The sequence below is a fragment of the Staurois parvus genome, unplaced genomic scaffold, assembly GCF_062004578.1.
Source record: "Staurois parvus isolate SC_StPar_1 unplaced genomic scaffold, SC_StPar_1.0 ptg000081l, whole genome shotgun sequence".
Classification (NCBI taxonomy): Eukaryota; Metazoa; Chordata; class Amphibia; order Anura; family Ranidae; genus Staurois; species Staurois parvus.
This window is the reverse complement of record NW_028317877.1, coordinates 13,092,791-13,106,173: the sequence shown is the minus strand read 5'-3', so window position 1 is coordinate 13,106,173 and position 13,383 is coordinate 13,092,791. Positions and strand designations below refer to the sequence as shown.

Sequence of the window (13,383 nt, the reverse complement as noted above, 5' to 3'; positions counted from 1 at the left end):
CAGGAACAGTGGAAGTTAAAGCAAGATCTGGAAGACCAAGAAAAATATCAGACAGAACAGCTCGCAGGATTGTGAGAAAAACAATTCAAAACCCACGTTTGACTGCACGATCCCTCCAGAAAGATCTGGCAGACACTGGAGTTGTGGTACACTATTCCACTATAAAGAGATACTTGTACAAATATGGTCTTCATGGAAGAGTCATCAGAAGAAAACCTCTTCTACGTCCTCACCACAAAAATCACCGTTTAAACTTTGCAAATGAACATATAGACAAGCCTGATGCATTTTGGAAACAAGTTCTGTGGACCGATGAGGTTAAAATTGAACTTTTTGGCCGGAATGAGCAAACGTACGTTTGGAGAAGAAGGGGCACAGAATTTAATGAAAAGAACCTTGTCCAACTGTTAAGCATGGGGTTGGATCAATCATGCTTTGGGGTTGTGTTGCAGCCAGTGGCACAGGGAACATCTCACGAGTAGAAGGAAAAATGGATTCAATAAAATTTCAGCAAATTTTGGATGGTAACTTGATGCCATCTGTGAAAAGCTGAAGTTAAAGAGAGGATGGCTTCTACAAATGGATAATGATCCTAAACACACCTCGAAATCCACGGGGGATTACATCAAGAGGCGTGAACTGAAGGTTTTGCCATGGCCTTCACAATCTCCTGACCTCAACATAATTGAAAATCTATAGATAGACCTTAAAAGAGCAGTGCGTGACAGACATCCCAGAAATCTTAAAGAACTGGAAGACTTTTGTAAGGAAGAATGGGCAAAGATACCTCAAACAAGAATTGAAAGACTCTCGGCTGGCTACAAAAAGCGTTTACAAGCTGTGATACTTGCCAAAGGGGGCAGTACAAGATATTAACTCTGCAGGGTGCCCAAACTTTTGCAGACGCCATTTTTTTGTTTTCTGTTATTTTGAAAGTGTAAATGATAGAAATAAAATCTAACTTTTGTTGACATATTATAAGAATGTCTAATCTGTAATTTGATGCCTTTTGGAGATTTTTCCATCTTTCCTTGGCTTCTTTATGCACATTAATACAAATATTTAGCTGGGGTGCCCAAACTTTCGATCCCCACTGTATATATATATATAGCGCTGTGTAAATTGATGGCTCTATATAAGTACCTGTAATAAATAAATAAAAATGTCCTTGGAGTGTGGAAGAAGGCCTAATCAAGCACAGGGAGAACATTCACACTCCATGCAGTTAGTGCCCTGGTCAGGATTCAAACCAAGTATCCTAATGCTGCAATGCAAGAGTGATAACCAATAAGCCACTGTGCTGCCCCTTCATCTGCTTTTTTTTCCAATATTGCAATCTGATCACTGATGTGATTTCAGATGTGAAATGGATCTCACGTAATTGCATGACAAGGGAAATCACATTGCTTCCTATGGTGCCTGTTCACATCAATGCAGCAGAGGTGCGATCCATCTTTGGGAAAGGGTCCTTTGTTACTTTGGTGTGATTTACAGTGCAATTTTGCCCCATAGAATAAGCAAACCTTATCCAAAATGCAACAAAAGTCGCAGTACATAATCCCACTGCAAACCGCATCAAAATCATATCCTAAGGGAGTCTGCCCGTAACACACTGATCTTCAGTTCAATGCCTGCTTTATTTGATTAAGGTACAGAATTTTTCAAAAAAATTATACTGTTTCATTACATTTTGACAGTTCGGAAAAGTATTAATGATGTATTAATGAAAGGTCCACTTTAATGCATAAAGAATAACGTCCAATTGAAGGGACCTGTAATAAGGTCAGATAAATATGTATTATTCCAAGTAGGATGGAGGATAGACGAGGAAAGTCAAGGAGCACATTCTCATTGAGGAGTGGGTGAAGAATGCATTATTTTCATTTGCATTTGGTTCCATATATTTGTACTTGTACAAGTGTCCCTTATTACTTTTCTTGCCATCTCCACAGTAAATGACATTGTTGTCATTTCTTATTATTCCTATTAAAAAAAATTATTAGAATTGTGTACTGGATGATTTAATGAGCAATCATAAACCAGAAAATCTGGTATTTAAAGCAGAGTTCCACCCAAAAGAGGAAATTCTGCTTTAAAGATTGGTCCCCTGCTCCCCATTAAGGATTGGCACCTTTGGGGAGCGGAAGGGGGGGGGGGGGTACACGAATTTGCCAGGTACCCGCTCCCACTTCTGCAGCGATCATCTAGGCGATTGGAAGCGGAAGTCGTCAGACCACTCATTTGGGATCCCTAGTATAAAGTAATATACAGCAAATGTATATAAAAAGGTGCATCTTCTTTCATAAAAAGCAGTAAATGAGTTACAGTCAAATAACTGTATCTTTGGACAGCACTTGAGGGCTCATTTACATGGGCGCAGAAGCCCATCAGAATGCAGAAAGCTCATGTTTATGCACTCGGGAGGCCAAGATGTTCTGTGCAGGCGGTGTGTCAGCGGACTGTTAAAAATCAATGTCAAGCTGCAGTGCAGTATTATGATCTCCTTCAGAGGCAAAATAAATGCCTATAGAAAATATATATGGGATGCTAGGCCCACTGTAAGTCAAGGTACTGTAATTTACAATATCTCATTTTATTGTTTGGCTGGTGCTACATGAGGATTTTTTGTAGTGCGGAAGGGTTAGAACATCTGTCAGGTTTTTATTGTTGTATGTGCCTCATTGGAGAAATTATATTTACTTTTTGCACTGATGACAGCACAGGATTCCAGTGTGGCGCTATCTTACGGGAATAAACATGGTGCTTTTATATGCGATTGCTCTATACAACTACACTGCAATTCACAACAGTTTACTCTTTTATTTGAGCTAACCATTAATATGAAGCATTAAAGTTGTTGATCTGTAGGAACAGTCAGACTTTTGTTTCAATATCCAAATATTCCATAGTGAAACCAATGAGTTAGCTCCAGTCATTTGGACAATGCTATAAGCAGCACATTGCACGAGGGGAACGCGAGAATGAGGATTGGTCTGATTAGTGATGCTTGCATGTCTTTTGAGTAACACATCTCTGATATGGACAAAACGCAGTGCGATGTGAAGAATTGGATCACATAGGTGTGAATACCCATGCGATCCAATTCTAGTGCAGACCAAAAAAAGGGTTCTGCACGTTTTTGGTGAGGGCACAATGCGATGTATGGCTGCGATCACACCGCACACAAATCGCATGTGATTTGCACAGGAGTGCGGTTCCTGTGCGAATCAAATGCGATATAACGCACCACATATATGTGAACCCGGGCTAAAGGCATTTTTAAAATTAGAAAGAAACATTTAATACCTAACTGAACCTCCTCTTCTGGGCTCCCTCGTTGGCCCTGTCCACTCCTTTTCTGTGTCCGCCCCCATAGCAAGCTGCTTGCTGTGGGGGGCAGATGCGCAGACTCGCTCCTGAGCCAGGCTGTGTGTGTGCCCAGTTCGGTGCCGTCCCTCGCTTGCTCAGGATTTGACTGACAGCAGAGGGAGCCAGTGGCTCCCGCTGCTGCCCAATCCTCCTATGTGAAAGGAAAGACAGAGGAGAAGAACTGCCGAAGGGCACAGCACTGGATAGAGAACTTGGGTAAGTGGGGGGGGGCCACAGCAAGTGCCAAAACTTTTAGTACCTTTAGGGTCCTTTCACACAGGCGTTTTTTCTTCAGTTCAGTCATATTTTTTCAAAGAAAAAAATGAATGAGTTTACATCCGTTTTTTTCATCCGTTTACATCAATTTTTCATTTGTTTACATTGGTTTACATCTGTTTATCCGTTTACATCAGTTTTTGTCAGTTTTCACCCATTTATGTCCTTTTACATCTGTTTTTGGTCCGTTTACATCCGTCGACATCCGTTTTTCGTTCATTCCAGGGGTTTTTGCGCAAGAAAAATAGGGTTTTCTTCCATTCAAAAAAACAGATGCCGGACATTAACGGATGTAAAAAGATGTTCATCCGTTTACATCCGCAAGTCTATAGAAATACACGGGGGTCAGTTTTTTCATCCGTAAACAGACCGATGAAAAACGGACATACGAAACCATGTGAAAGGACCCTTGTGCATAGATTGTATTATTGTAAAAAATGTTTTAGCTTTAGAACCACTTTAAGGCAGCGCACGTTTATGTTGACTTCTTTTTAACAAACTGGGGCACTTTGAAGTGGAGTTTGACATAGATGTGGACAATTTCAGAGGCATCTCTGAGAAGAAACATCCGTCATTAGGGCAGCACAGTGGCTAAATGGTTAGCACCTCTGCCTGGCAGTACTAGGGTAATCGGGTCAAATCCCAACCACGGCACCACCTGCCTGGAGTTTGCATGTTCTCCCTGTGCCTGCGTGGGTTTCCTCCAGGTACTCCGGTTTCCTCCCACACTCCAAAGACATGCTGGTAGGTTAATTGGATCCAGTCTAAATTGGCAAGTATGTGTATATATGAATGTGAGTTAGGGACCTTAGATTGTACGCCCCTTGTGGGTTAGGGACTGATGTGAATATATAATATGTATGTAAAAGCACTGCGTAAATTGATGGCGCTATATAAGTAACTGAAATAAATAAATAAAATGGAAAAGAATGAATAACTGAAAGAATTGAGAAATTAAACCATAATCTATATGTTGTTTTTCCCAACTTTAAAAAGTGATGTAAGCAGTGGTGTATTTAGGTTTTGTGCTGCCCTAGGCAACACAAAAATCAGCCCCCCCCCCCATGGAGAGACCCTGACCCCGACCATCACCCCCCTCCCTCACAAAGAGAGCCTGACATTGACCAAAACCCCCCATCCCCCCCCCCCAACCGAAGAGAGCCTTCCACTACCACAACCCCCCCCCCCCCCCCCCGGAGAGAGAGATAAGACACTCACCTTCACAGCTCCTGACATCCCCAGGAACAAGAGTCTGGCTCTTCATACACCATCAAGCAGCCCACAGCCTCTCTCGAATCCCTCCTGGTTCCCATGCTGCATGTGCCCCTTCTTCCATCCCTTCCGGGGGACAGCGCTGCCCCCCTGAAAAATGCTGCCCTAGACAAATGCCTTGTTTGCCTTGTAGTAAATACGTCCCTGGACTTTTTTTAGACTGACAACACATGGGGCCCCCGGGCAATAGGGGATCATGGGGCCCCTGTGTCCTAGCCCAAACTCAAAAAAGCCTATGAAAAAGGTACTAGGGGCATCTCATGGGGCCCCCCACAGACCCCGGGCCCTCAGGCAGTGCCCGAGTTTCCAAATGGTCAGTCCGCCCCTGTTTGGATCCACTCTTTTTTTTTAGTAAGCTTCACAATATTTTTTGTATATCTCGATCACTCTCAAACACAAGCACTCAAACATCTCTATTACAAAATGACACAAAGCAGTGCAATATTCCTACATGGTAAAGTCATCATCCTGTAAAAACATCTTCCACCCCAGGGACATTTTATTCATCTGCTACAAGCACTGACAACAAGATCTGACCAAACAATGTAAATCTGTCAAAATAAAGGAAACTGTAAAGTGAATAATAACTTTTCACTGTAATAATATGCCAAAAGGACTTTTACTGCTTGGCATAGAGAAGACTGAGGTGTCATTAGGTACATATTCCCAATATGATGAACTTCAGTGCCAGCAGGCCCATGAGTGTGGTTCATCTGGACCTGTTGTCAAGAACCTTGAGGGTACACATATTCATGTCAAATGTAGGTCAAGCAGAACTGAGTGTTATAAATAATAAGAAAAACAAATTCCGACCACATGCAAGCCATTTATTTGCTTAAAACTCATGCTGAAAGTAGAATTTCAGGCAAACCTTAAAAATGCTCCTCCTCCCAACACCTATGTTAACTAACCTGTGTAAGAAAGACGTATGTACTATTTTCAGCCTGCTCCGATCCAGTCACGTGATTCGGCTCCCCTGTGTCAGCCAGCGGCGGCTGCAGGGGAGAAGAGGGCGTTCCAACAACACATGGGCCATTGGGGCCTATGGGTGATGTCACCATTTTAGGTTTTATCAGCCGTTGTTGAGCGGCCATTACTGGCCGACACAGGGAGGGAACATTTTTAAGACTAGTAAGATTGTAACCTGGAATTCTACTTTAAGGTGATTGTAGCCGCATTGTTGTACCTGCAGCAACATAGTTGAGTACTGATTTTTTTTGCGCTAACAGTTAAATTTTCATGGTAAGTCCTTCTTGTTCCAAGGCTATCTTTCAATGTTTAGATTTTAAAAAATTTTTTTTAAAAAATGACCCGATAAGACACAATGATTGGGGCAACACCACCCTGGTTTTTTTTAGATAATGTAAAGAACAGCTCAAATCCCTATCAATTTTTCTTTTTTTTATGCTATGTGTCCAGTTGTTGACATTTCCTGTCCCGTCATGGAGACACAATGGGATCCCCTTTGGAGGATTTCCTCTCACTGCCTGTTTCTGTGATATCTGTAAAATTTTAGGTTTCCCAATAAATATCAGGACAATTACAGAGAGTATATCTCCTCACCAGCCACAAAGGCAGCAATATTATTATTATACAGGATTTATATAGCGCCAACAGTTTGCTCAGCGCTTTACAAAATAAAGGGAGACAATACAGCAACAATACAGTTCAATACAAGAGGGAAAGGAGGGCCCTGCTCCTTGGAGCTTAATATCTAAAAGGGAGGGGCTAGTGGTACAAAAGGTAATAAATGTGGGGAATGGACTGGTAGGAGGAATAGAAGATTCGGTTATTAGCTGAAGGCAGGATAGGCTTCCCTGATGAGATAGGTTTTCAGAGATCGCCGAAAAGTGGGCAGAGTAGGCAATGGTCTGATAGATTGGGGTAGAGAGTTCTAGAGGGTGGGGGAGGCTCTGGAGAAGTCCTAGAGACAAGCATGGGAGGAGGAGACAAGGGAACTAGAGAGCAGGAGGTCATACGAGGAGCGGAGAGGACGGTTTGGGTGAAATTTGGAGACAAGATTGGTGATGTAATCCTGATAAAAGTTGTTGCCCTCCCTGTCCTAAACAAACAAAAAACATGAAGGGTTTGGCTTAAGTACACTTTAGGCCCATTTACTACAGAAGCATGTGTAATACAGAGTTAAAAAGAGCACCTGTGTGCACTGTGAAGGAGCGATGCAGTGCATTGTTATGATGCACTGCAGTGTTGTTTTTTTATAACTTTATTAACCGCTGCTTTACCGCCCTATAGCAGAACTACTGCTACAGGGCGGCAGGGCTGTGCAAAGTCACGTGTGTATATATATGTATATATGTGAGTTTGCATTTGCGGGTACAGGCGCACATGTTCCACCCTACCCACACCGCCATTGGCGGCTACAGCTGTCGATCACTGGGTCCCGCACAGAGATTCCTTGCCGGCACCCGGCGATCGCCGAGGAACACTGACAGGGGAGAGGTCTGTATGTAAACAATACAGATCTCCCCCCTGTCAGCAGCAGCATGCTGCTCTGTATTGCTCTGCATAGCAGAGTAATACAAAGCAGCATGCTTACATAGTAAAGCACACACAGACAACACAGTAAAACAGCACACAGTTAACCCTTTGATCATACCAGATGTTAACCCCTTCCTGCCCAGTGTCATTAGTACAGTGTCGGTGCTTTTTATTAGCACTGATCACTGTATTGGTGTCACTGGGGATGTCAGTGACAGTCAGTTCCCCCCCCAGTGTCAGAATGCTGCAGTCCTGTTATAAGTCGCTTATCGCCGCCATTACTAGTATTAACAAAAACAAAAATTCCAGTATATATACCGCCATTTGTAAACGCTATAACTTTCACGTAAACCAATTAATTTACACGTATTGTTATTTTTTTTTAGCAAAGACATTTAGCAGAATACATTTTGGTCTAAATTTATGACGAAATTAGATTTTTTAATTTATTTTTATTTTTAATATGTTTTATAACAAAAATTCAAAAATTTTGGTTTTCTTTTTCAAAATTATCGATTTTTTTGTTTATAGCATAAAAAAAAAAAACAAAATGCAGAGGCGATTAAATATCACTGAAAGAAAGCTCCATTTATGAGAAAAAAGGACATAAATTTCATTTGGGTACAGCGTTGCATGACCGTGCAATTGTCAGTTAAAGTAATGCAAAAAATGGCCTGGTCAGGAAGAGGAGTAAATCCTCTGAAGGGCAAGTGGTTAAAACAAATACAGTGTGAATAAGCGCTAATAATTAGAAAAACAAGGGACAAAAGTCATAATGCATTTATCAATTAGTGAGTTTTTATGTTTGTCATTTTCACTGACTAACATTTTCGTTTGCTGTATTTATGTGATTTATAAAGTAACCATGGTTGGGTCTCACATGGATTTCTGTTAGTAAACTGTAGAAGCTTTGTTGTTAACACTGACAAGCATGTGAGAAGTCTCTATTGTGGTATTGCTATTTAGGTTACATGGAGCTTGAAGCTATTCTAGTACTTGGAATTTCTATGTAGAAATTCTTTACAAAATATGAAAGCCCTTTCTAATTATAGATACTAGATTGTGATATTATGACACCTGATTTTTTTGGCTTTTATCAGCTACTTGGGCTGTCCCTACAATGAATGTACTTTCTATGTGACGCTAATGAGCATTCCCTTGTAATAATGTGACACTTAGGCTCCATGTACACTGCGGCTGGTAAACTCACGTTTAGGAGCTTTTCTGCGTTTTTATTTAGCAGCCCCTGAACTCTCCCTAATGTTTTCCTATGTGTCCATGTCCACTATGCCGTTTACAGTCATTTAAAGGCAGTTGAGTTTACAGTCGTTTTTTTGAATGCACCAAACTTGCGTTCAGGAGTAGATTTTATCAGCGTTTCAAACACGGCTAACCGCGTTTATAAGCTTTTGTCTTTCAAATTTTTTTTTAACTCTTCCATTTCCAGATGCTGTCCAGAGGCTTTTTTCATCATGAAAAATGCTTGCAAAGCATTTTCCCGGTACTCAAATGGACCTGGTACACCATACTTTGAGGTTTCACATGAAAGAAAATATGTTAGACACTGCTGCAATAATGTCTGCACAGAAATGAGCTGGAACACATCCAAACACCACAAAAAAAAAAGACAGCTAATCTGTGAGAGTGCATGTGATCAGCACAGGGCCAATCAGCTCTGTGCAAACAGAGGTCAGGGGTTCTGCATCCTCCTAGAGCAGAAAGAAAACTCCTCCTACAAGCTTTAACCAGTGCTCGGCGGACACTGATAGAAGTCATTATTGGCTCAATCCACAAGAAGTCATCATACCAGAATCAACAGCCTTTTCAATTCACATGGCCAAAGGCAAATGTGACTTTTTATGCTGTATCATACAGATAACTGAATCAGTACATCCATTCAAGTGTCAAATGACTGTGTAAGGTCATACCAAGAGAATTTAAAGTGTTACTAAACCCACAACAGTAAAATCAGTTTGTATATGCAGCAAAGCACGCAGGAAAACTTGTCAGAAGTAATTCTTGCAGATAGCAAAGCAATAAAGCATCAGACAGGAATGATACAAGTGTTACTAAACCCACTACAGTAAAGTCAGTCTGCTTGTTATACTCAATGTAGAACCTAAGGAGTTAATCCCCTGCATTATGTAAAAAGGCTGTTTGATCCTCTCTTCTCTGATACTCCCCTTTTTCCACAGTCCCCAATCCATCTGCTGATAGAATAGAGCCTCTATCAGCACATGCTCAGTTCAGTGTGTATTGCTAGAGAGGTTTTTTGTTTTTTCTTGGGAGGGTGCATTTGTTCAGTACAGGGCCAATCAGCACTGTCCAGACAGAGGGTTAAGGATTATGCAGCCTCACAGGACAATCAGGGGAGAATGAAAACTCCTCCTACAAGCTGTAACCAGTGCTCTGCTGAACACTGATAGAAGTCACAAGACTGCTCTAACTGCTGATGACAAAAGGTATTTAGCAGTTTATATTTACTACAATAATTGTTTTTCTATGTTGTGTGTACTGTGGGAGACCAGATATAGTGAATGCAGGGTCATGGGTCTAGTAACACTTTAAAGGTCTGGAGGGGATAATCTGAAAATCACATGCACCTAACTGGTAATGAACTTTGAATGTTCTTAGAAGCCTCTCAAACTGATTTCAAATGCAAATAGACCATACCTGTTATGCTGTATTTGTCCATAGATACAATCCTAAAGTCTGTCTTCACAGGCTCAAGGTGTCAAGGGAGGCTGAAAGAAGATGATTTTGGTCCCGAAGGTTTAGGGCAAACTAAATATACTGAAAGACTTGGGTGGGAGGTAAGAAAATCCTTCTGGGATGGAAGACGCCACAGCTCTGCAAGATAGTCACCTGACAATTCAACATTGTTTGTTTTTTTGTTGTTTTTTTTTTCAATATAATACTGGAAAGGCTATTACTAATTCACCTTGATTACAATAACATGCTCCCCTTCTGTTTTTCAGATATAGTCCTGGAAAAAGCAATGCACAAGTGTATATTAAAGCCACTGAAAGGATATATAGAAAACATGCTAAAGAACTTCCGTACTGCAGACGGTTCGTGGAGGCAGCTGAAGGAGAACCTGTTATTAGTAAAACAGAGGACCCCTCAGGAGCTGGGGGTTCTCACCCCAACCCCAGAATCTGTCGATGTGGAAAAGATCAAAGTCAAGTTGTACACCATGCAAAAAATGTACTCCCCAGAGAAGAAAGTGATGCTGCTACTGAGAATCTGCAAACTCATCTATACGTGCATGGAGAATAACTCAGGTACATTGGAACTGGTAGTAATGGGCAAGGAGTCATGTTATTATTCACCTGTGGCACACATATATCTACAGTACACCTGATGAATAACCACTGACAGGGAATCTAGGCCTCATGCACACTTGAGCTCAAATATGCAGCTTTTGCAGGTGTTTGAGAATTTTTTTCTCTGTCTCCAAATTCCCCTCCGTGTTAACCTAGGTAACCATGCACACTATAGGCTTTTACAGGAGTTTAGAGGCAGAAAAAAAACATCAAAAAGAGAAGCGTTTTGACAAAAAAAAGAAAAACATGACATGCCCAAACGCGGGTAAACGTGTGTTAAAACTAACGCTTGAGCGTTTTTCATCTCAGTGGCCATAATAAATTAATATTCTGGCCAATGAAATGAATAAATGCCCAAGTGCCAAATACCTAAAACACATTTGTAAAAACGCGGCTTAATGGGTGCTTATTGAAGTGTTTAGAAGAGCCCAGTGTGCATGAAGCCATAGGGAGCATTCTTCTCAGTGATCATCACATTAATGTGTCAAGAGCTGTAGATATAATAATTTTTAGCAGGGACTCCATGATACTGGAAAGTTATTTCACGGATTCCTGTTTCTTAAAATGGTTGAGAGACTGATCTAGAGACATTGTCATGGTACAACACAAATTCATGTATCAACACATACTGCTTAGCTTGTATCACTTTTGCACACTGAACTAACATAAAGGTAAAGCAAGAAAAAGCTAGATCTTTAGGTGATATTTTCGTAAGAGTCACCTGTGCTGTGTTCTATTATACAGTCAGCTCAAGAATACTTGATAAAATAATTATAACTGTATGGAATGTGTTTCAGGGCCAAAAGGGGATGTTATTACCTGTGCTACCCACCTTTGGTTTTGCAACATTGTCATAGTTGTAATGACTCATTGGGGAAAATTTACTAAAACTAGTACACTGAGAATCTGTGGCAGCTGTGCATGATAGACTATCAGCTTCTAATTTCAGCTTGTTCAGCTAAGCTTTGACATTAAAACCTGGAGTCTGATTTCTGGTTTCTGTGCAGAACTGCACCAGATTTTGCTCACTCCAGTTTTAGTAATTCTCCCCCCATTGTCCATTTTACCCATTAGTTTTACCACATGCTCATATTTTCTACAACTTACCTACCATATAGTTATGGAATTGCATCCTCTTGATTTTCCTGCCAATTTGGCCAGTGCCTTGATATTCAAAAAGAATCAAGTGTAGGATTAGATTCTCCAGAATGAACACTGAAGCTCATCGAATCAGATGTAATCATCTGGGCCATGTATTAAAGGAGAAGTAGGGACAAAGCTCTTTTGGCCCTACATCTTCTGGAGATCACTTAGTTCTGCACTCATGTGACCCCTATTCAGCCGACAGAAGGCTAAAGCCCTCTGTTGACTGATGTCACTCAGCTGGTCCAGGTCTGGAGAGATCCCAACTTTAATGTTGGAATCCACCAAGATGCCTGGACTGGCAGTTGGCCCAGTCTCTCACTGCACTGCTGAGAGCCTTAGCCACCCCTTTCCGCCCTTTGTGAAGCCTGGCGTTCAGAGAGCCCTGGAGTGGCTGTGCAGAGATCTGGTGACTGACAGTCTGCAACTCTCTGCTCACTGAAGACCGAGAACTGAGCGATCAGCAGTCTTTGATCTCACAGTTCTTGGTATAGAGGCGGGAGACAGATGCAATATCAGACCAATGCTGCATCCATCTAGGTGAGTATAAATTTTGGGGGGTTTTTAAATCCTAAACTTCTCTTTTTGATCAATATGTCCCTTCTAATGCTGTCACCACTAGAGTCAGTATACAGTATTCTTTTCCAGGAAGTCACTTCATATAAATCCAAGCACCACTTGCTGTTAAGACAAATACTACCAGCACAATGATAAGATTGCAATATTACCTGCTGCATATATGGTGGAGAAAAACCATATGGAAGTTTGTGTGATGCTGTTTCAGAATTTGTTCTATGTAGAATAGAGTGAGGAAGTGTTATAAAATCTACGTTTTGTAGTTGTCTGGTCATTTGGAGGAGAAATTTCCCCCTACTTTGTGTCCCAGTGATGACAGACGAGGTGAGTGAAATCTGCTCAGTGGGAACACAGACAACAAAGCAAAATCTGAAAATCTGATTTCCACATTGTTCCTTCCCTACTGTGTTCAAAATAAACAACTGTATGTTAGAATCCAGTCTACATTGTAAAAATATTTTGTGAAAGTAAATTAATGGAATCTGACATTCACTAATCAGTTTCTTTTGGTGCCGGCGTTCTAATTCGGCCATTAGTGTGTGCTTTGAAGTACACAGCGTTGATGAACTGATTACAGCATATTGGACTGTTTACTTTTTTCAACCTTTTTGGTTTGTCACAAAATTACATTCTGTTCATGTTTCTTGGTTCGCCGTGACACGCTGCAATGAAGAAAAAAATAGTGCCTGGCCTACTTCAGCCAGTGAAGTGGTGTGAATTGCACAAATAGTACATAAGGCAGTTTGCCTTGTCCATTTGTTGGGACTGCGCTGGGCAGGACCACCCAATGCAGTCCCATTGACCTGATGTGAATAGGACACAGGAATATATGAAAATATTCATAACATGACATTGATCATCTTATGTTGCTCAGTATATAATACAATCTTCTCCCCCTGTCTAGATTTAATTATATTTAATC

The 13,383-nt window shown here is 41.1% G+C and overlaps 1 protein-coding gene across 3 annotated transcripts in view; it reads left to right on the top strand.

Moving 5' to 3' along the window:
• Nucleotides 1-13,383, top strand: part of RIN2 (Ras and Rab interactor 2) — a 272,461-nt gene that overhangs the window by 240,853 nt on the left and 18,225 nt on the right. For all 3 annotated transcript variants that reach the window (XM_089669793.1, XM_089669794.1, XM_089669795.1), the window contains one exon: nucleotides 10,395-10,700. In XM_089669793.1, the coding sequence (XP_089525919.1) occupies nucleotides 10,395-10,700 (306 nt within the window). The remainder of the gene's footprint in view (nucleotides 1-10,394; nucleotides 10,701-13,383) is intronic.